Source organism: Schizosaccharomyces pombe (genome assembly GCF_000002945.2).
Source record: "Schizosaccharomyces pombe strain 972h- genome assembly, chromosome: III".
Taxonomy (NCBI): domain Eukaryota; kingdom Fungi; phylum Ascomycota; class Schizosaccharomycetes; order Schizosaccharomycetales; family Schizosaccharomycetaceae; genus Schizosaccharomyces; species Schizosaccharomyces pombe.
The window spans coordinates 79,833-99,668 of record NC_003421.2 but is presented as its reverse complement, the minus strand read 5'-3'; the positions used below and the strand labels follow the sequence as shown (position 1 = coordinate 99,668).

At 36.0% G+C, this 19,836-nt stretch overlaps 11 protein-coding genes and 10 long non-coding RNA genes across 21 annotated transcripts; 11 read left to right on the top strand and 10 right to left on the bottom strand.

Moving 5' to 3' along the window:
- Window positions 1-121: 121 nt before the first annotated feature.
- meu23 lies at window positions 122-1,094 on the top strand. The gene has a single exon (NM_001022694.3). The coding sequence runs from the start codon at window positions 184-186 to the stop codon at window positions 946-948; it is 765 nt and encodes a 254-aa protein (NP_587699.1). The 5' UTR covers window positions 122-183; the 3' UTR covers window positions 949-1,094.
- SPOM_SPNCRNA.6704 lies at window positions 240-983 on the bottom strand. The gene has a single exon (NR_196046.1). It is a non-coding gene; the product is annotated as a non-coding RNA (long non-coding RNA).
- A 364-nt stretch (window positions 1,095-1,458) lies between the features above and the next one.
- Window positions 1,459-3,042, bottom strand: qcr2 (ubiquinol-cytochrome-c reductase complex core protein Qcr2). Its single transcript, NM_001022693.3, has one exon. It carries the CDS (start codon window positions 2,946-2,948, stop codon window positions 1,668-1,670), a length of 1,281 nt encoding a protein of 426 aa, NP_587698.1. The 5' UTR covers window positions 2,949-3,042; the 3' UTR covers window positions 1,459-1,667.
- SPOM_SPNCRNA.6703 lies at window positions 2,791-3,302 on the top strand. Its single transcript, NR_196045.1, has one exon. It is a non-coding gene; the product is annotated as a non-coding RNA (long non-coding RNA).
- sen54 (tRNA-splicing endonuclease subunit Sen54) lies at window positions 2,979-5,012 on the bottom strand. The gene is made up of 3 exons (NM_001022692.3): window positions 4,838-5,012; window positions 4,623-4,760; window positions 2,979-4,553 (listed from the first exon to the last, which is right to left on the bottom strand). Exons 1-3 carry the CDS (start codon window positions 4,936-4,938, stop codon window positions 3,638-3,640), a joined length of 1,155 nt encoding a protein of 384 aa, NP_587697.1. The 5' UTR covers window positions 4,939-5,012; the 3' UTR covers window positions 2,979-3,637.
- SPOM_SPNCRNA.6702 lies at window positions 3,438-3,751 on the top strand. The gene has a single exon (NR_196044.1). It is a non-coding gene; the product is annotated as a non-coding RNA (long non-coding RNA).
- A 231-nt stretch (window positions 5,013-5,243) lies between the features above and the next one.
- Window positions 5,244-6,547, bottom strand: SPOM_SPCC613.08 (cyclin-dependent kinase regulator). Its single transcript, NM_001022691.3, has 3 exons — window positions 6,439-6,547; window positions 6,173-6,384; window positions 5,244-6,051 (listed from the first exon to the last, which is right to left on the bottom strand). Exons 1-3 carry the CDS (start codon window positions 6,521-6,523, stop codon window positions 5,500-5,502), a joined length of 849 nt encoding a protein of 282 aa, NP_587696.2. The 5' UTR covers window positions 6,524-6,547; the 3' UTR covers window positions 5,244-5,499.
- Window positions 5,352-8,164, top strand: SPOM_SPNCRNA.1104. Its single transcript, NR_149953.1, has one exon. It is a non-coding gene; the product is annotated as a non-coding RNA (long non-coding RNA).
- Window positions 6,771-8,010, bottom strand: bcd1 (snoRNA biogenesis protein). Its single transcript, NM_001022690.3, has one exon. It carries the CDS (start codon window positions 7,981-7,983, stop codon window positions 6,946-6,948), a length of 1,038 nt encoding a protein of 345 aa, NP_587695.1. The 5' UTR covers window positions 7,984-8,010; the 3' UTR covers window positions 6,771-6,945.
- Window positions 8,165-8,255: 91 nt separating the features above from the next.
- Window positions 8,256-10,100, top strand: SPOM_SPNCRNA.1103. The gene has a single exon (NR_149952.1). It is a non-coding gene; the product is annotated as a non-coding RNA, possible alternative UTR (long non-coding RNA).
- On the bottom strand, window positions 9,025-9,889 carry rpl902 (60S ribosomal protein L9; the record flags this gene model as incomplete). The annotated part of the gene is made up of 1 exon (NM_001022689.3): window positions 9,025-9,889. The coding sequence occupies one exon, from the start codon at window positions 9,887-9,889 to the stop codon at window positions 9,320-9,322; it is 570 nt and encodes a 189-aa protein (NP_587694.1). The 3' UTR covers window positions 9,025-9,319.
- Window positions 10,025-10,276, bottom strand: SPOM_SPNCRNA.6701. The gene has a single exon (NR_196043.1). It is a non-coding gene; the product is annotated as a non-coding RNA (long non-coding RNA).
- rpl35 (60S ribosomal protein L35) lies at window positions 10,093-10,843 on the top strand. The gene is made up of 2 exons (NM_001022688.3): window positions 10,093-10,248; window positions 10,533-10,843. The coding sequence occupies exons 1-2, from the start codon at window positions 10,112-10,114 to the stop codon at window positions 10,762-10,764; spliced, it is 369 nt and encodes a 122-aa protein (NP_587693.1). The 5' UTR covers window positions 10,093-10,111; the 3' UTR covers window positions 10,765-10,843.
- A 137-nt stretch (window positions 10,844-10,980) lies between these two features.
- Window positions 10,981-13,505, top strand: rng3 (UCS-domain protein Rng3). The gene has a single exon (NM_001022687.3). The coding sequence runs from the start codon at window positions 11,059-11,061 to the stop codon at window positions 13,297-13,299; it is 2,241 nt and encodes a 746-aa protein (NP_587692.1). The 5' UTR covers window positions 10,981-11,058; the 3' UTR covers window positions 13,300-13,505.
- Window positions 11,209-14,342, bottom strand: SPOM_SPCC613.03 (calcium ion binding protein). Its single transcript, NM_001022686.3, has one exon. It carries the CDS (start codon window positions 14,304-14,306, stop codon window positions 13,737-13,739), a length of 570 nt encoding a protein of 189 aa, NP_587691.1. The 5' UTR covers window positions 14,307-14,342; the 3' UTR covers window positions 11,209-13,736.
- Window positions 14,343-14,572: 230 nt separating this feature from the next.
- prl22 lies at window positions 14,573-14,986 on the top strand. The gene has a single exon (NR_150639.1). It is a non-coding gene; the product is annotated as a non-coding RNA, poly(A)-bearing (long non-coding RNA).
- SPOM_SPCC613.02 (transporter) lies at window positions 14,762-16,955 on the bottom strand. The gene has a single exon (NM_001022685.3). It carries the CDS (start codon window positions 16,807-16,809, stop codon window positions 15,316-15,318), a length of 1,494 nt encoding a protein of 497 aa, NP_587690.1. The 5' UTR covers window positions 16,810-16,955; the 3' UTR covers window positions 14,762-15,315.
- Window positions 16,956-17,448: 493 nt separating this feature from the next.
- Window positions 17,449-19,291, bottom strand: SPOM_SPCC613.01 (transporter). The gene has a single exon (NM_001022684.3). The coding sequence runs from the start codon at window positions 19,120-19,122 to the stop codon at window positions 17,629-17,631; it is 1,494 nt and encodes a 497-aa protein (NP_587689.2). The 5' UTR covers window positions 19,123-19,291; the 3' UTR covers window positions 17,449-17,628.
- Window positions 17,596-18,257, top strand: SPOM_SPNCRNA.6700. Its single transcript, NR_196042.1, has one exon. It is a non-coding gene; the product is annotated as a non-coding RNA (long non-coding RNA).
- SPOM_SPNCRNA.6699 lies at window positions 18,530-19,147 on the top strand. Its single transcript, NR_196041.1, has one exon. It is a non-coding gene; the product is annotated as a non-coding RNA (long non-coding RNA).
- Window positions 19,233-19,821, top strand: SPOM_SPNCRNA.1102. The gene has a single exon (NR_149951.1). It is a non-coding gene; the product is annotated as a non-coding RNA (long non-coding RNA).
- Window positions 19,822-19,836: the final 15 nt, after the last annotated feature.

Below are 19,836 nucleotides of genomic sequence, written 5' to 3'. Positions count from 1 at the left end.
TTAACAAAAACCATAATTTAATCATCAACTCACCTTTTCAATTTAAAAAAATGATGAACAACTACCGGAAGCTTTTTTGTTTACAGCTTTGGTGTTTACATATTCATGTACCACTACACTTGGCTGCACCCAGCTTGCTATTCGCGTTACTACTAAACAATATTAATTTGTAAACAATAAATTATGCCTAATACTGAAAGTGAATTGAACGAGGAATTTTCTAATGAATTTAATATTCCTCCACCAACTGAATCCTCTTCAAAGGAGGGAAATAGATTTTTAAACGACTTTCGAGTTGAATTCGAGAAAAGAAGAATAGAAGCGAGAAATAGAATATTAGAGAGTGAGGGAAGGGCCCTTGAGAACAAAACTCACCTGAATGAAGAGGAGATTCGTACAAATGAGCGCGTAAAAAGGTTTCAACGTCGAGTGGATGAGTGGACCGCGTTGGAAATTGAGAGAGAAAGCCAAGTTCAACCGCCACTTTGGTACCAAAGAGACCGCGAGGAGCAGAATAGGACTCTCAACTTTTTAATGAGCGGTATGGCAGATTTACAAAGAACCATAAATACTATGCAAGGGACCATGAACACTATGCAAGGGACCATGAACACCATGCAAGAAAATATGATTAATTTCACAAATAAGGTCAATACTCTCGATATGCGTTCAGTTCGTGCGGAAAATAGAGATCTTAGGAAGGGTGCATACGTGATTTCGCCTGTTCCCTTTATTAATGGTAATAATCCGGACCCTGATTTGCCTCCAATTACTTCAGTTCAAGATGTAGATCGGTTGTCTAGGAGTCAATGTTCTCGATATTTACAGGGCTATGGGGTAACTTTTCATGTAAACGAAACTATTGGGATGAAGAAGAAACTTGCTAGCGCGGTCGGCCTATCGGCAGAGTATGACAGAGAGTATCCTTTTTCTGGATTTCCTAATTAGCGATTCTGGCAGAAAAGTACTCGACGAAAATTAATCGCTTATATTTTTTTACTATTTATTCACGTGTATTATTATATTGGAAATGTATATAATTATTGGGAGTGAAACGTTCAAGAGTTCAACCCAGCTACTTATAACTCTTGTTTACCTGATGTTGAATAATCTTGAATCTTTGTGATTGTTGAATTAAAAAGCATACCGAAAGCAAAGCATTCAAATTAGGTGATTTGTGAGGTAAAATTTTTAAGATAAGATGCCATGGGCTTGCATATTTAATTTTTAAAAAATGATGTTTGCATAAAGACGATAACATACTGTCTTCGAAAATCCGTTTTATGAGAAATCTGAAGTTAATATAAGTTAACCGCTCTTGATGGCGATAGTTATCATTATTGTTTATGAAATCTCAAGAGAGAAACTATTATTTTAATGTTGCATTGCATATATAAATATATATTTTTTAATTTCTTTACAAATTAGTACATCGTCATCATACATAATAATACTACCAAATTATTTATTGGTATTAATTCATTGGAAAATAACATTAATCATTGTTGCCTAAAGGAGAGCATAAGACGATCCGTCAGGACTGTGAATTTGAGTAATGAAGTATGTTACGAAAAAAAATAATTCAAAACATCATCCTAAGCTTATGGTGTATAAAAAGTTTTCAAAGAAAGATTTTCGATAAAAAAAAAGATTTGTAGAGAAGTATCCTAAAGCTCATCGTAGTAAGGGAGCACGTCAAGGTTACCCACAGCAACTGTACTAGCAGGTTTGGCTAATAAAGATGAAACCACCTTAGAGATGGATGCGGGGGTAACCTTGTCGAAACCACTAATAAAGGCATCAGATCCTTTTGAAGCAGAAACTAAAGATGAAGCAGATATGGCGTTCAAAGTAACAGGTTCAAAAGCAGACAAGTACTTAGTCTTAGCCATTGCAATGCCACTTTTAACAACATCATTGGGGATATTAGAAGATAATGATTTAAGGGCCTTGAAAGATTCAGAGGCAGTAGCTTTAATAGCTTTTGGACAACTGCCAGAAATAACGACCGATAGCAAACTGGCATCCGAATAAGGAGTGAGATCAGCAACAGCTGTGGCTTTGTATTCAGAAGCAGTTCCAGCAGCCTTAGCAAGGAGAGTGTTTCCATGAGACCATTTCACGGCAGCATCTCCTCCAAGTATAGAAGACAACACAAAAAGCTCAGGAGAAGCAGCGGGAGCTGGAAATCCTAAACAGAAATAATTGGTTCCTTTGGAATAAACACGTGATTCCCCAGAAGAAATCTTTGTGGGTGCTGACTTCAAAGGACTGCCATCGGGAATTACGGCAAAATACTTAGCACACAGGTCAGAAGCCTTCTGAACGTCGGGACCAGAGGAAATAACGGAAAAGTTAGACTTAACATAAGCCTTTGAAGCAAAATCTTTTATTTCAGAGATAGAAGGGCTGGCAGAAGCAGGAAGGTAAACTTCGTTTCCAATGCCACGGTGGAAAGCCTTTTCGTGAAGCTTGGCCATGGCGACCCTAAGGATGTCTTCCCTAAACAGTTCAGACTCAATGCGAGCGGTCGGTAAAACTTCTTCTGTTAACTGGAAAGGAAGGAATTTGGTGGCATCAACGACTTCAGCCAACAATCTGGCATAATATTCGAGATATTCATTCAAAAAACGAGCTGTTAATATGATGTGCTCACGAGTGATTTGAGTTGATAACTGTCCTCCTAAAAGTTCAGATTCTCGAGTAATCCGTAAAGCAGAACGCTCTTCCGTAGTTTTAAATGCAAACTTCTCCAAAAGGTGCGAAACACCAGCATCTGGTTGATAACGGCTTCCGGCGTTAATCACAACGGATAAAGAACCTGTCGCAGTAGGTGTCTCGCGCCCGGCAAACGAAACTCCTTCCACTTTTTTTGGTGTATAAGAGATTCCATGCAAATTTCGTCTCGGGGTCTGAAATCTTCTTAAATTTCTTGTAAACGACTTCATATTACCTATTTAGGACTTTTCGAAAAAGTTTTTAATCGGTGTTTACTAAATTACGCTGCTTGCAACAGAGGTGGGAGTTGGGAGTGGGTATCTTAGGGATCCGCCTAAATCGGCTGCAAGAGGATATGACAAAGTTTGAATTGGCCAGTTGCGTTATAATGGAGAAACTAGGATTTGCAGCGTTTAAGTTCTTCCAATTTAATGAATCAAAAAAAGAAATTTGATTTTTATTTCATTATGGTTTTGACTGCTTCAAATGCCAATGGTGCAGAATATGATCGTCTTAAAAAAAACCTACTGATGGCGGAAAAGAATTGCTTTATAGAACTTGTAGGCAAAAATATCAATCTGTAAAGACTATATGTGGATTTGTTTAAAAGCTAAGCCTTCAACTTTACTTGTAGTAATGTCTAGTAATGAATTAGGAATCGACATCAACTTATTAAAAAACAATAAATAACGTATTATAGACTAAGAAAAAATCCCCACTTAAGTTATGTCACTTATTGAGCTTTTATACTTCACTAAGAAACTGTTTTACGCTTCAACGATAATATTCCAATCCCAGAAATGGTTAGATTCAAAGACTAGTGAACCACGACCAAGACATCAAAGATTAGCTAATAGTAAATTCAAGATATGTCACCGAACTTTTTTTTCTCTCCTTTTTTCCGCGAGAACATATTATTTTAGACCAATTGTTGAAATTTTTTACTCACCCTTTTCCTTTTAGATCCCTTTTTAGAGAAGTCTGTATAAACTTTTTCTTCAAAACAAACATCCGATAGCCGAATGTAGCTTATAACTCCATAATCTACAATTGCAATAATAATGTTTCTGTACCCTTCCTTTAGTCTTTGAAACATATGCTGTGGCATGTTTTGTCGAAGAGGAGTACTTGAAAAAAGCGCATCAATCTCAAAAATAGTAGGTAATAATGTATCCTGAGAGCTAACCACACATATCCTAAAATCAGGCTCTGATAAGGCCGATTTTTTGAATGAAGCTGAAGGTTTGTATGCGTGAAATGTGATTTGAAATAATGAATCTGAAGATGTTATAAGATTACAAGCGATTGGAACATAACCGCGGACAATTTGCAAATCATGATACACTTCTTCGTATGTATAAAATGTATCATGTAAGAGGATAGACTGCCTCCTCCGCTTTGAAAATGGAAAAGCTAGTTTCCGAAAGTTAAATGTTTGTAATATTTGTGAAGCCTTTCCCAATCCTAAAAACAATAAATCCTTGAAATTCATAATTTTCGAATCGCATCGATATTCATCTTCTTTTACTGGAACTAGGTTTGAACGTATAACCGAAAAACCACATCTCCGTAAATGAGCATAAACAAGATAATTTTCTAAGCTACCACATAAAGGAATAGAGGCTGAGTAAACTGCTTGCAAACTCATTGGCAATCCTTCTTCTGACCAGCATTCCATCGATCCACGTTCAACAAGATACAAAGTCTCCTCTGGAAGTAACCACATGCGATTTTGAGAGTCAGCAGTACCCATGGTTTTAAACAAAGGTCCATGTGCCTTTTCAACACAAGACATCCCATTTTGGGCATTCCAAGTAGCTATTATTGCATGTTTGCTAAATGCCATCCACGTTAGCTTATGACATTTTTAACGTAACTGAAATTGCGGTCATTCTCAAACTTACGCCGATATTAATCTCTCCACTGAAAGGGCATCAAACATCGCCTTCCTGCTCAAGTCGAGAGCAGAATGTTGCTTATTGGTGCCATCTGGTTCAAAGTCTTTTTGTCCACGTTTTGGGATAGTGTATGTCCCTTGGTCTCTGTTATTTTAATGAAATTAGTACATTTCTAGAAAAATTATACAACGAGTAAGAGGCTGAATGGTCGAAATACTTACTTTTCGACATTTGATAAAAATCTCCAATCTTGAATTTCTTCTGTGACGTCTACAGTAGTTTCAAGATTCGTAAATGGATTATCTTCATCCTGTGCATCCATAGAAATACTATAATTCCAAAGAAGTGTCGTTAGAAGCGACTTTAAGAAGAAGACAGATATGCACTTTGTAAGTTGAAAATAATGGAGTTCTTCGAACTAGGTAATATGTCAAAATTTACATGAAAATTAGAGGTTGTTGCAATGCCCTTTCTAGAAAATAATTGTTTTAGTATATAAGCAACTACGTTTTAAAACTGTGCCTCTACCGGTCAACTCAAAATTTACTCAGACACATCATGGAGTGGTACCAATTTTTTTTAATTATCTATTACGCTAATTATTTGGAAATAGCTTAAAAAGACAACCTCTTTTTCTGCTGTAGAATATGGTTGATGAAGCCAACTGAATGAAACCTTTAAACTATATTAAAAAAAAAAGCAAATGTTCGACACCATTAAATCTAAAACGCCTGTGTCTAAAGTCACTGTACACACAAATTGCTTCTAGTTTGATTGTTTTAACTTGTAACAAATAAAGACTATTAAATTTGCTATTTTCACTTAACCACAACCTAATTCCTAACCTGTATTGTCTCCGAAATGTATTTTTTAGATATTAGCCTCAAGCGCTGTAAATTTCCATCAGCTTGGGAACCAAATTTTTGAAATCCTCATTTGTCATAAGCAACAGCTCTCCCTGGGGCTTGATTCCTGCATCTTGAAATACTCGATTGGCATCCGGATTAAAATCCTGGTTTGCAAAGGGATAATCGGCAATATCAATAGCAACTTCGCGAAACTGTTCATCCTCGGGATGGAAAAACATAACTTCCTCACCAGATGTCTTTTTACTCTTTTTACCTTTTTTGGAAGGACGCTCATCATCCATTAACTTTGATTCAATTTCAGTATAAGTCCGTGAAAGCAGCAAATAGTGAGTAAAGTTGTAGGGTTCGTTTTCATTGATGGCCCATTGCATTTCCTCTAAAAGCATGTTATACATAGGGGGGATTACTTGGACAGGCATGTTTATCAGACGTTCATTCACTATGAGACCAACTTGGGAGCCAGAATTTGGTTCCAGTAGTTTCTGTAACTCGTTCTCGAGTCTCGAATTCGATTTGGCTAGTCGAGAAATGATGTATGAGGTTAATTGCTTAATCACTGGCTCATCCTAATAAGTACCGTTAGCTAAAGATTCCAAAAATTTGCACTCGAGTGTAAAACATTGCAGATGCATCACCACCTTGTATGGGCTTGCAAATTCAAAAAAAATAAAAACTATTATTTCATACCCTTCTTGTATTCAAATTGATAACAGAAAGCATTGCATAAGGATCAGAATTGTTACCATCAACTTTTACAGTTGAACCAAGCAAAGGCTGACTAAGTATCAAATCAGCCAAAGCACTAAGATTAACATTTGTATGGTCATAACCTAATAATTGCTTTAACAAGTTCTTAAAGGCATGAAAGTCAATGGGTTGAGGGTCAAAGAATTCAAAATCTAATATAAAAAGTTAATATATGTCAATACTCCATTAGTTTCATCAATACTTACCTACATTAATAAAGTCCGTGTCTACTACTTTCAGGCTTTCAGACATAACAGTATCTTCATTCTCTTCTGCGTGCCTTTTTGCCATCTTTCGGACGTCCAATTTAATGTTGGTAAAAAGTACGAAGCACACCAAGAAATTTACAACGTATGCTAAACAAGGTATCGAACAGATTTTTAATATGTACAGCAAATAGGTTTTAAATAAAGGACACATTTTATAATTATAACTGAACTTCTGGTACTTTAGTAATTTTTTAACACATTTGGTTTTTACGTTTGAACAGAAAATTGGCTATATACAAGCATTCATACGTAATCTAAATTAAATTAGAATTTACTATTAATATTATTTAGAAACCTAAACGTCCGTCGATAATCCTTTGCCAGTATGGACGCTCTATGACCTAGATACCATATCCCAAATCCATATTTGATTTACATTAATAAAAATACCCGATATTTCCTTTTTAAAAAATGCTATTAGATCGACAACAAAACAACCATAACTCAGTATTGTCCCTGCTTTTGGAAGTAAGAACCGAAAAGAGGAGGTAAAGAATAGGAAGCTTCAGAGCCATCGGAGTTCTTTCTTCTATCCTCGTCGTCTTCATTTTGAAATTTTACTGAAGAAAGCTTCGATGATGTATCCACGTTTTGGGTTGGGCTGTTAGCTTTTTTTTCGTTTGATAATTCATTCAATTCGTCATCTGAACTAGACTCTTCAGAATCCGATATACAAGAGGAAGAAGAGGAAGAATCGTCTGATTGCTCCGAGCTTGAAGTTTCATAACTCGATTCAGTATGAACTTGAGTAGTAGACGTGAAAACATGGATAGTGGGCACTTCGAAAACAAAGGAGTTCCGTAGACAAGAACTAAGTGAGTTGGAAGGTTCAATCTTTTTATAAATAAAACCTTTGCTTCGCGACTTTCTAGATTTTATCATAAACTGCATATCATCAGGTGCGTGTATGTTGGCTTTGGATACCTGTGAGTTCATTTCGGAATTTTCTTCAACTAATTTTCTAAATATTTTCTCAAGCGGTTCGCTTTCTGGATGTGAATGTGTGATAATTGTATTTTCAGAAGCTTCGTCAGTTAAATCCTTCGATGTGCTTGATTCGTGCAAGCACCATTCGATTGACCACTTGATGAGGTGACTTTTTTTATCATAATGTGTTCTATTTAATCTTCTCTTTTTGTTGGAAGGGGGAGCAAACTTGATATTAATGCCTGCCCGTTCAAGCGATCGCTTTAATTGCAATCGATTTCGCTCTGCACGATTTGAGACTTGATGGCTTCCATTTTCTTTTCGATTTATTAGTCTTTCGACACCTGATAAAAAATTAAAATCCGAATTCAAATGATTAACAAGTTTGCTTTTGGGAACAAACGTTGCAGGGTCTCTTTCTCCCGAGCATTTAGTTAACCGTTTATGCTCTAAATTACATTCCAAACAACAAAATCGTGAATCGCATCTTGGACAACGATATTTACTAGCATTTTTTTGGCATGTCGAACAAATTCCAAGTCGATTTTCACTCATGGTTTAAAAACGAACATTGGAGGTGTTAGATGAAAATTAGTAAATGCTCAGCAGAAGAAATTCATTGGAAAATAGCTGAGTTGTAAACATTAAATGATTGTACAAAAATGCCTTTTCACGAGTTTATGTATTTTACTGTATTCAAGAATTATCCAGATATTATTCAACGCAATGACGATGAATCGCGTCTTGTATTTTTATAAAGCATGTGCTGAAGAAAATTGCATCTAGAAAACAAATCAGTAACGGGAATTTCTAAATTCAGATTGTTATTGAAATTAAAAAACGTAAGGATTCTACTTAATAATTTAAAGGAGATTGATTTTACCGGCATTTATATGTTGATGTTAATAGCTCTTCTACGTAGCATTTAACACTAATTTTCACAGAGATCTTAAAGTGCGTAGCTGAAAAAGTTTACCTTTTCGGGTTCTATATCAAATTCACCCTATAATTTATATTCAAGTTGTTGGCACAATAAAACATGATGGAAAACTTGAACATCAAGACTACATTTATGAAAAGGAAGCAGGAATTCCGTTTTAAAACTTAACGTCTTTCTGTGCTTTCTTTCCAATTTTTGGCTATGCTTCAGATTTATGCATATTCGTGCACAAGCCAACAATCTGATAAACATTAACATTCCATTCTTAACTCCAGTATTCCTAATACAACAAAATACTTTGCAGAATCCGAAACGAACATTTGCATCTAACATTTAGAGATTCGGCTAATTATGAGACAAACCGTATCAATCGTGGAAAGAAAACTGCTATATACATAATGTTTTTTGTAATTTTATCTTAGTAGTTTCACCTTTAACTTGCAGACTCATACATCCTCGATACATTATTGTAATTTTTGGTATTCCTTTCCTAACATCCGCCCGGGCTAATCAAAGAAAAACAAAAAGTAAAATAAAGATGCTACAGATTAAAAACTATTTTAAGAAAAATGTTTTCAAGTGGATGCAAAGCAGCGTTGGGCTGAATATTGCAATTTGTTTACATCTTCTCAACCAAGCTCTACATGAGTAGCAGTAATTGTTATTCAGAGTATGGCAACTAAAAAAGAAGTTGGTATCTTGTATTGCATTGATACAATCCTGTGTTTGCTAAACTACATATCTAGTGGAGGAAACAGGATAATCTTAATAAGTATTTACTATAAGCAGTACGTACTTTCTCAATGAGACTTACAAGTCATTGCAAAAAAGCTAGTGCTAAACCCATCCAAGCATTACTCTATAATTACACAATTCACCACAGCGTTCGGACCTTTTAGCTTGTCTGAAATCGCCAACAAACCATTTTCATTCATTTTGCATGTGATACATCTATTCCAACTCCTCGATGTTACCACGTTCAGAAACATAGATACCATCCAAGAACTTACGGATATCCTTGTTGCGGACATTGCAAATTTGCTTGATGTTGGCAGCGGATTGAGAAACATTCTCCAAGGAGTTACCTTCAATTATAATCTCATCCTTGACGGCAGAAGAAATGGAAACGGTAACGCCAGGCAAACACTTGATGACACGAGTAATACGTTCGCCCAAAAAGTTACGGATCTCAACAACGGTTCCGTTCTCAGTCAAATTGATGTTGATGGGAAAGTGAGCATAGACAAGACGCATCTTGTAGCGGAAACCTTGGGTAACGCCAATGATCATGTTATTGATGATGGAATAGGCGGTACGAATGCAAGCATTATGCTTACGAGAGCCATGCCAGACAATAAACTTGATAGTGTTGCCTTGCTTCTTCAACTCAATATCCACACGGCGCAAGTTTTGCTTCAAAACACCACGAGGGCCTTTTACAGTCACCAAACGAGCCTTGATGTCAACTGAAACGCCCTCAGGGATCGTCAATGTCTCGTCCTTGTAAATATCGCGGCCCATGTTGCTGTTGTTTGATTTTTTCTAACGTACGGCGTTCGGCAGGTTGTTTGTCTGGCTTCAGTTGTCTATTCATAAAAAACAGTCACGAAAGTTTCGAGCTTGAAACGAGACGTTTTACGCAGCGTGTTGACTTGCACTAGTGTGACTGCTTTTCTTTGGTGGAAACTTTAGTAGGAAGCAACAGTGTCGCTGAGTTTACTCTTGACCAACGACGACGACGAGATGGCATTAAAGACCTTTGAACTTCGTAAGCAATCGCAAGAGAACTTGGCTGAGCAATTACAAGAGCTCCGTCAAGAGCTTGCCTCTCTTCGCGTACAAAAGATTGCCGGTGGTTCTGGTTCTAAATTGTCTAAGATGTAAGTAAATTCTTAGGAAATAGGTATTGCTTTGTGAGAAGCAGTACTGGAAATGTATTTAGAAGGCATCTAAGAACAGTGGACATGAAATAACCTGCGTTGGCATATTTTTTCCGTCTTTCTGGACCGATGGAAAAAGTGAAAAGTTTTTTCCAGGTCAAAAACAGCTTGTAGCACCTTTTTAGATGTCGCCAACCAATTCTTTGCATCGGTTTTTATTAGTTTCTATTGATCTTCTAAACATTATGATGTTCCTTGTTCAATGTTTGCTAACTTATTTATAGTAAGACTACCCGCAAGGACATTGCTCGTATCTTGACTGTTATCAACGAGTCCAACCGTCTTGCCGCTCGTGAGGCTTACAAGAACAAGAAGTACATTCCTCTTGATCTCCGTCAAAAGAAGACTCGTGCTATCCGTCGCGCTCTTACTCCCTATGAGCAAAGCCGCAAGACTCTTAAGCAAATTAAGAAGGAGCGCTACTTCCCCCTTCGCAAGTATGCTCTTAAGGCCTAAAATGTTTTTGTAGCTAAATAAAACTTGCCATTTTTACCTTGCTTAATTAATTAAAAATCTCATTTGTAGTGTCCTAGGCTAATATGTATTATTGTAAGTGTTAAACAGTAGTTACTACCCAAATTTGACATAGAGTCGGGTTACGTCTTAGCTGCTGCATTTATCCTGTTCCTACCATCTTAGTTCTAAGGACGTACCGGCGTTTAATATTTTACCAATTACTTGTATGCCCCCGTTAATTGTTTCTTCCATTATCATAAACCTTTTCTATTCTGGTGCATAGACAAAAGTGAAATGACCCACGAGCTTTCCTCAACACCTCAAATTGACCTTTTAAATGATATTCTGAAAAATTCAGTGGAGTCAAACGTATTTTCTGATTACCAAAAGAAGCAAATCGTTACTCTAATTCTTAAATCTAAAATCAGCACTGCGATTGTGCTTTTAAGTCCAAAGTCCACTGCTGCTTCAGAATGGAACTACTTATGTAATTTACAAGACTTGCACGAATGCGTTTTGTGTGTAGATACTATTTTACCCGCAAACTTGCAAACTATTGCAAAGCGTATTTTCTCACTTGTACTACTTCCACCTCTGAATGACTGGTGTAAGCAGCTAAGAGACGCGTTTTTACGGTTTGTATCCCAGCCTTCAATATGTCCGACGGACTTTCCATTAAAACTTTTCTTTCTTTCAACTGTTGGCATTGAGCTGCTTATAGTCAATGAAAAGATTATACCCCAGAAAACTCAAAAATATCTACTGTATGAACTATTCTCTTCTCCTTCTTCAATAACGGCAAATGAGATTGCTCGTCTTTGTCAAGAAGCTAATAACCGAAATTATCTTCTTCAATCTCTCACCTCTGCTACTGATGCTCGACGCGCCTTTTTAAATAATCCTAATTACAGGCTTCTTAGTGCGATTATCTTCCAAGATGGTCCATCCAACCTTGCCTTCGTGCTTGCCAAGGACTGCGTTCTTCTAGCTCGCCAACCGGAAACTATTCCAGTCTCTTTTGAAAGGATGTCCTCTCTTTTATTGATGTGTTTACCTAGTCACCCTGATTTTATAAGTCCCGAGTTCTGTCATGAGTGGACCGAATTAGCTGAACGTAATGGACTTCAAGAGGAATGGCTAAATATCTTAAATACTGCCTGCAACTTTAAGGAATGCCGTGCTATCATTCACAAAGAATGTAGCGAATTTATCAAAGATAATCACACTTCAAGAGTTGCTATACTCATTTCAATGAAGTTAGCATTTCAGTACCAGCTTTCTCAAGTTATTCCTACATTAAAGCTTCTATTGCAGAGTAAAGTATATGATTCAGTTTTATTAGAAGCGTTACGACAATCCTCTACTCTCGGACCCGTAAAGCAACTAATTGCCGATGATTCCTGTCTTTTAAATAATTTATCAAAACTGCTTTTAGATACGAACATTTCACCGTTGGATGCAAGTTCTATTGCTACAATAATATACAATATGTGCAAGTTCAAAATCACAAAATCGGAGCATGAAAGAGAATTGAACCAACTTCGTAACATGGCTGAAGCTTCAAAAACTATTGATTACAAAGAAGATGAAACCGCTCCTACTGAACGGAGGATTCAAAAAATTTTAGAATATGACATTCTGTCAAAACTCTTTTCAGCGGCCAAGCACTATAATAGCCTAAACGGGTTATTAGCAATGATACTTGTACACATGGCTAATTACAAGCTGGCACGTCGCAAGCTAGTACAAATAGGTGCATTGAAATTCCTTACTAGACAATGTTTTATCCAAACCCAGGATTCGAATGCGGCTTTTGCATTAGCGAAAATTCTTATCAGTGTGGCTCCTCATAGTATATTTACTAAGGCGTTTCCATCGAACCGAGCAATTCATCCTATGTCAAAGTTACTAAGTACTAATTCTGCTGATACTGAGTATCCAATTCTCTTGGGGAAATTTGAAGTGTTACTTGCGCTAACAAATCTTGCTTCACATGATGAAGAAAGTCGGCAAGCCATAGTTCAAGAATGTTGGAGAGAATTGGATGAACTAATTATAGAAACAAATCCTTTAATTCAGAGGGCAACCACGGAACTTATTAACAACCTTTCTTTATCACCTTATTGCTTAATTAAGTTTATAGGAGACAAGGACTCGGATTTTGAAAATACTCGTTTACACATTGTACTAGCACTCTCAGATACCGAAGACACTCCCACGAGATTAGCAGCATGCGGAATTCTTGTTCAAATTACTAGTGTTGATGAAGGGTGCAAGAAAATTTTAAGTCTCCAGAACGATTTTAACTACATAGTCAGAATGTTAACCGACCAAGATGAAGGAATTCAACATCGTGGATTAGTTTGCATATGCAATATCGTATATTCCAAAGATCAAGAAATATTTAACAAGTTCATAAAAACACCAAAGGCTGTTGAAACATTACGCACTTATATTACTAAGCAAGCTGCACTTAAAGAGCTTCAACATGAAGCTCTCGTTATGATCGACTCTAGACTTCAAGGAAGCAAATGAATTGATTTCTTTAATTTTCCATTTTTAATGATATCGGTTTAACGAATAAATGATATTAATATAGTAATGAATGGAACTTGTCAGTTTTCAGATGATAATATTTGAACTTGAATCATATGAATGTTTGATTTTTTATAAGCAATCAGCTTATTGAAGAAGGGAGCGGAAATGTAAAACAAATTGTGAGTGTATGTATAATTGGTAAGAATATGATAATATCTGCAAACCAAAATGAGTTTAACGAACAAAAGTGATTTTGTATTGACAAAGAAATAAGATATGGCATTAGTATTGGAAGGACCCGTTCAAAAATGTTGAAGCTATTGTTTGTAAACACGGATATATATCGGAACACGACAATCCAAAAATAAACGGAAAAATAAAAATAAAAATAAAACGTCCCAAGGAGAAGCAAGTAAATCTATCAATGGGAAAATTTAAATGCTCACACGACGATACTTGTCAGGGATATTATTGTATTTTACAAAATGTTTGCGTCGTTCCTCAGGTTTCTTATCACCATGAAATATCTCATCGTGTTTTTGAAAATGTTCGATATCTTCAGGATGATTCCAGTTTTCATCTGGTTCATCGAGGCCAGCTGGGTGATATTTTTCCACATGATGCATTTCAAATTCCTCTTCCTCATCACCATGGTGCCCTGGAAATCCAAAATCCGTTAACTCTCCTCCATTTTTACGAAATGCAAGAAATTCATCAAGTGTTATCCGGCGATTGCCCGATGGATCGCATTTTTTTAGAACATCAACCAAAACCTCATTCTTTTTGACGAATGGGACCTCATCATTTTCAAATAATCCATATAAACTAAGTATATCTTGATCTGACCAGTATCCCTTTTTTCCTAAATCGTGAAGACGAAAAAAAGATTCATCTGTGTACTTATCAATGTGATGTTCATCTTTCATGTGTGTATCCATCCATCCTGCAAACGCACTTTTGAATAAAATTGTTGAAAACAAAAACCCTACGGTAGAAAACTTCATATTTTGAATTGCCTCAAGGTGTAGTTGATGTGCGCTGCGGTCAAGTTCTTCGAGCCGAAATAGACAGCCCAGCCATAATGTTGCGTTCAAGAAGTAGTCCAGCTCTTTGTAGGAAAAATTAAATTTTAACTTTATTAATTACCTTCTAAAGCAAATGTGAAGGCTGTGAATATTGTTGTTACTTTTTTTATGCTTTAACTTCATTACCGTTTTAGAAAAACTAAATCGTCACAAGCTATCATTAGCGAGAGTGATAAAGAATTGGAAATATCAGTAATTTCTAATTAATCAAGTTGTTGTAGGCAAATATTAATCATAAAGCGAAGGCTAAGGAAACCAAAATAATCTAATTGCTGATTATCTATCAATAAGTTTACATTGTATTAAATTTTTTAAACAAAAGTCCTACTAATTTTACGCTTTTACAAATGGAGCTACTTCTTCAACCAATTTTTACTCATGAAAGGTATACATTTCTTAGATTTCTATTAAGAAGCTAAAGTTTCTAACTGTATAATTGAACTTTTTTATCTGTTTGTAATTGTGGAATTAACCGATTTAGTAAAACTTCAATTTCTCGTTTTTTAAAGTTCATTCACATAAGCAGCTTTTGAAAAATGATAGGAACTTAATTAATCTCATCAATTCGGTTCTTTCAAATAACTAATTCCAGATAACCCAAAAAAACTAAATATTTAAAATATAGAATGAACGATTTTCTATAGTCTTGTATATCAAAGCCGGAAATTTCATTCCAAATCCTCGTAGAACAAATATATCTGATTTAAGGTCTCACAAATCTAAATGATTTTTAACAAGTTTTCTTAATTGAGATACAAAATCATAGAGTCATCTAAGATAATGAACTTTACAAGCCTCATAACAATATTTTCCTTTATCATCTCAGTTTCCCAGCTTTGAGCGAGGTATGTTCCTTGCTTCAACTAAGGTTTGTTCACAAACAAATGTTTGTGAAATTTTTTATTCTCAACATTTCAGCCAAAAGTACTTAGCCAGTCTTAGTCTTGATGCTATTCCACAAGAACAACAATTGAATAAACACCAGTACAGCAATACCCAAATTTAATGCGATAAATCCAACTGTGGTTATATCAAATATAGCGCCTCCACAGATAGCACCAACTGTATCTGCAGCAGATATACCAATTTGAACAATAATGCCGACAAGGATATGATATTTCGGATGCAATTGTTTAGTAGCAAGTGAAATTAATGGTGCGGAACCGATACTAAACCCAAACTGCATGGCAGAGTACAAAACAAAGTATGGCTGCACGCGAACCTTGTGAAGAACGTCTAAAACAAGATGTACAACAAGAGCCAGTATTCCCAATATAAAGCCATAAAGCATCATATCTCTATCTTCTGCCCATTTAGACAAAAACGTGCTCAAAAACACAAGTGGAGCTATTACAAGAGCAGAAAGTGAAAGAAAGTTACCAGATTGAAAGGCATTGTAATGATAAAGCTCTTTAGCATAAATGGGAACGCTAGCTTGATACCCTGCTATGTTGAAGTATGAGATAAATGCAACCATACTAAGGAAGACTAGCATAAATTTATGCGTATAGCTAAGCTTAACCGCTTGTCCATTGAAGTTTTCGGGCTTTCGAGCTGACGAGTCATTGCCATCGGCTCGAATTTCTTTAAAAAAGATAGACAATAGGATACCGTATATGCACCAAGCGAAAAGCATAAACCAAGACCCAACAGTATACTGGTTCCAAATTGGGTTTGTCAAGTGCATGCATGCCTTGGCCAGCAAACCACCTAAAAATGAACCGGCCATGAAACCTACTGTTTGCGCGAGAATATTAAGCGTCGCAAGGAAAGTAGAACGATTTTGCCCCACGAAGTGCTTATCTGTCAAATACTTTTTATGGTACAGAAACATGGTAAAACCAACACCATTACACATACGACCGATAAGAATTAAATACAGCCATTGTGCACGGTACGCTAGTGAATACAGTAAATGGCCTATTATTTGAGAAATGCAGGAAACAATCAGTGGTCGAAAGTAGAGCGTATATCCATTGGCAGACTTTGGATTCGCAAACCGAAGCATTGGATATAAGCAAACTAGTGAAATCATAGTAGGAATACCAATAACAAGACCTGAAAAAGCATCAGTACCTCCCAAAATTTCAGTGTATGCAGCCGAAATTGGTAACGCAGTTGACATGGACATATCTGAGAGAATACTGTTAAGCAGGACAAATGCAATAGATCTCTTGGGTGGGTACGCGTCGGGGTCCAATGTTTGCGGATCTGAGTCATTTCCATCATTTCTAAAACTCCGTGTAGAGATATTCTGTTTGTTAGGTATCACCTCTAGTTCAATTTCTTCAAAGACAGTCTTTGAGTAATCGGATTGGTATTCTGAAATACTAGCTACAGTACTCAAGCGAGAAGGCTGCCTTTGAGGCTGATCAACTCTATATTGATTTCGTTTCGTAATTGTTTCAATACTGATGCTCATTTTTGTCCAAAAAATTTCCTCTTCCAACGAAACGATTGCTTGATTAAAGCAAAATTTGCGACCTGATTACAGTAAATACAACCAAATATTTTTAGTGCTTCACCTCAGATACTTTTATTTCCTATATGCCATGTATTGGTTCCTTCAGCAAACATAGGCCATGAAGTTGAAGTATAGAACATACACATATTAAAGACTCGGTAAATGCAAGAAAGTTAACAAGCAAAAAATTACCGTTTCACTATGTCAAATGGATTCTATTTCTCTATTAAAATAAAAGCCTTTACAAATTGATTTGTGGTAATTCTCCAATTTCGCAGACCACTTTTATTCAAGTAATAACGACTTTAAGAAACAAGGGTTAGAGTCATACGATTTAAATATCACTTAACATTAACTTTTCTACTGCAAAAAAACATTCTTTATATTTTGTTTTAGAGCAATGGTTTACAATCTAAATTTACCCAGTATTCTAATGTACCGTTTCAATATATTAAACTAGCTAGCGGCAAGTTTTGTTTTAGATGGTAATACCAAGCTGAAATACAGAAATTATATATGTATACATATATCCTCATTGTTCGTTGGGCTTTCACTCTCGTTAATACGACATGAGAGCGAATAAATTAGTAAAATTTTGGTGATTTTAAAAATCGTAACGACAATACATTAAAGAGTTATGGTAATTTCTAATTTTCAAACCTTTCATAAGGGGTTTGCATAACTATAATAAAGATTCTTTCATACATAATACGATCCACAAAAGAACGGATGAAAATTAAGAATTTTTTTATTTCCCAAATTTTCGTTAAAACTCTTTTAACCAGTCTTGGTTTTAATAAAGGTCCATAAGTAGAGGAGCTGAATAAAAACCAGTAAGGCAATACCCAAATTCATAGCAATAAAGCCAACAGTAGTTATATCAAAAATGGCACCTCCACAAATAGAGCCAACTGTTTCTCCAATCGAAATACCAACTTGTACTACGACACCAGTAATCATATGGTATTTTGGATGCAACTGCTTGGTAGCAAGAGACACCAACGGAGCCGAACCAACGCTAAATCCAAATTGCATTATGGAATATAAAACAAAATAGGGCTGTACGGGGATTTTGTGAACAGCATCCAATACTAAATGAACTATTAAGGCCACTATACCCATCATGAATCCGTAGAGCATGATCTGCCTATCTTCTAACCACTTGGATAGAAATGTGCTAAAAAATACAAAAGGAGCAATAACCAAAGATGAAAGAGAAAGGAAGTTACCAGATTGAAAAGGATTGTAATGATATAGTGCTTTAGCGTAAATAGGTACACTGGTTTGATAACCGGCAACATTAAAGATAGAAATGAAAGCAGCCATAGACAGAAAACACAACATAAACTTTTGCTTGAAGGACAGTGGAGCCGTTTTTCCGGTGAAGGATTCGGGTTTTCGAACATTGGTTGCAGTGTTGCCAACCCGAACTTCTTTAAAAAAGATAGACAAAAAGATTGAATATACGATCCAGATAAATAGCATAAACCAAGATCCTGCAGTATATTGATTCCAAATTGGGTCTGTCAAGTGCATAGAAGCCTTCGCTAATATACCACCCAGAAAGGCACCTGCCATGGACCCTAAAATCTGGGCCAAAATGTTTAGAGTAGCCAAAAATGTGGATCGATTTTGTCCAACAAAGTTTTTATCTGTCAAGTAAGTTTTATGATACAGAAACATGGTAAAACCAACACCACTGCACATACGACCGATAAGAATTAAATACAGCCATTGTGCACGGTACGCTAGTGAATACAGTAAATGGCCTATTATTTGAGAAATGCAGGAAACAATCAGTGGTCGAAAGTAGAGCGTATATCCATTGGCAGACTTTGGATTCGCAAACCGAAGCATTGGATATAAGCAAACTAGTGAAATCATAGTAGGAATACCAATAACAAGACCTGAGAAAGCATCAGTACCTCCCAAAATTTCAGTGTATGCAGCCGAAATTGGCAACGCAATAGTCAAAGACATTTCAGACATGAGATTGTTGAGTAATACAAGTGCAATTGATCGTTTAGGAGGACAAGCATCAGGATCTAATGCTTTCGGATATGAATTGCTTTCGAGATTGCTTGTAGCACGTGTAATGTTGCCTTGTTTATCAGGAATTTCCTCCAGTTCAATATTTCCAAAAGCAGTTTTTGAGAAACCAGATCGATATTCTGATACACTAGGAGTGATAGTGCTTGAACGTGAAAGTCGTCTTTGAGTTTCCTGAGGTTTATACTGACTCCATGTCACTGTTTCGGTCGTAGTGCTCATTTTTACAGATATTTTTGCTTTTCCTCGAAATACTCGATTCAACTTCAATGCTCTTGATGTTACTAAATTTCGCCAGTAATCCTATCTTTTTTAGAATATTCAATTTTCTCTTTTTGTAAAATTTTGTAATAAATTTACATTTATAAAGTTTTTCTCCGTATTATACGGTGACAGAAAATTTTTTAGATTTAATAGATATCATCATCGTGGTCACTCAACGTTTGGGGAAAAAAAAATATCTTGCTTCAAGATGTTTGTTGCTATATACAGCACGATTTAATTAATAATAGCTGTTGTATTTAGATCACAGGTTTTGTAGGGATTTTTAATTGAGAATATGGTGCTAAGGAACTAAAAAGTATACAACGGATAGGATCATCTTTGTCGTTCGACATAATGTTGAGTTTACTTAGTCTGCGTTCCAAAATCCGTCTCAACTAGGACTTCAATAGATGTATTTGCAAAAAGCGTTCTGGATGGCTTCAGCCGTTGTATATGGATTTAGGCCCTTGAATGAAGTTTGGGATTAGATTCATTTTACGACTATATCACCTGATACATTATTAGAAAGAGTAGTGAACAGATGTACCACTTGCATTCAACCCCTTGTTTCATCAAATAAGACGTTAAGTACTGTACCAGACGAAGCAATAATGAAAATAGTACATAGACATAGACTGTAATTTGTTTACAACACCAAAATGTATTTATACT

Bases quoted from the DNA above. Each gene is read 5' to 3' on its own strand.
- meu23 (NM_001022694.3), top strand. From the start codon at position 184: ATGCCTAATACTGAAAGTGAATTGAACGAGGAATTTTCTAATGAATTT.
- SPOM_SPCC613.01 (NM_001022684.3), bottom strand. From the start codon at position 19,122: ATGAGCACTACGACCGAAACAGTGACATGGAGTCAGTATAAACCTCAG.
- sen54 (NM_001022692.3), bottom strand. From the start codon at position 4,938: ATGGATGCACAGGATGAAGATAATCCATTTACGAATCTTGAAACTACT. The intron at 4,761-4,837 runs GTAAGTATTTCG...TTAAAATAACAG, and splicing joins TTTTTATCAAATGTCGAAAA to AGACCAAGGGACATACACTA. The intron at 4,554-4,622 runs GTAAGTTTGAGA...GATGGCATTTAG, and splicing joins GTGGAGAGATTAATATCGGC to CAAACATGCAATAATAGCTA.
- SPOM_SPCC613.03 (NM_001022686.3), bottom strand. From the start codon at position 14,306: ATGAAGTTTTCTACCGTAGGGTTTTTGTTTTCAACAATTTTATTCAAA.
- SPOM_SPCC613.08 (NM_001022691.3), bottom strand. From the start codon at position 6,523: ATGGCAAAAAGGCACGCAGAAGAGAATGAAGATACTGTTATGTCTGAA. The intron at 6,385-6,438 runs GTAAGTATTGAT...TTTTTATATTAG, and splicing joins CACGGACTTTATTAATGTAG to ATTTTGAATTCTTTGACCCT. The intron at 6,052-6,172 runs GTATGAAATAAT...GGTACTTATTAG, and splicing joins TCAATTTGAATACAAGAAGG to GATGAGCCAGTGATTAAGCA.
- SPOM_SPCC613.02 (NM_001022685.3), bottom strand. From the start codon at position 16,809: ATGAGCATCAGTATTGAAACAATTACGAAACGAAATCAATATAGAGTT.
- rpl35 (NM_001022688.3), top strand. From the start codon at position 10,112: ATGGCATTAAAGACCTTTGAACTTCGTAAGCAATCGCAAGAGAACTTG. The intron at 10,249-10,532 runs GTAAGTAAATTC...ACTTATTTATAG, and splicing joins GGTTCTAAATTGTCTAAGAT to TAAGACTACCCGCAAGGACA.
- rng3 (NM_001022687.3), top strand. From the start codon at position 11,059: ATGACCCACGAGCTTTCCTCAACACCTCAAATTGACCTTTTAAATGAT.
- qcr2 (NM_001022693.3), bottom strand. From the start codon at position 2,948: ATGAAGTCGTTTACAAGAAATTTAAGAAGATTTCAGACCCCGAGACGA.
- bcd1 (NM_001022690.3), bottom strand. From the start codon at position 7,983: ATGAGTGAAAATCGACTTGGAATTTGTTCGACATGCCAAAAAAATGCT.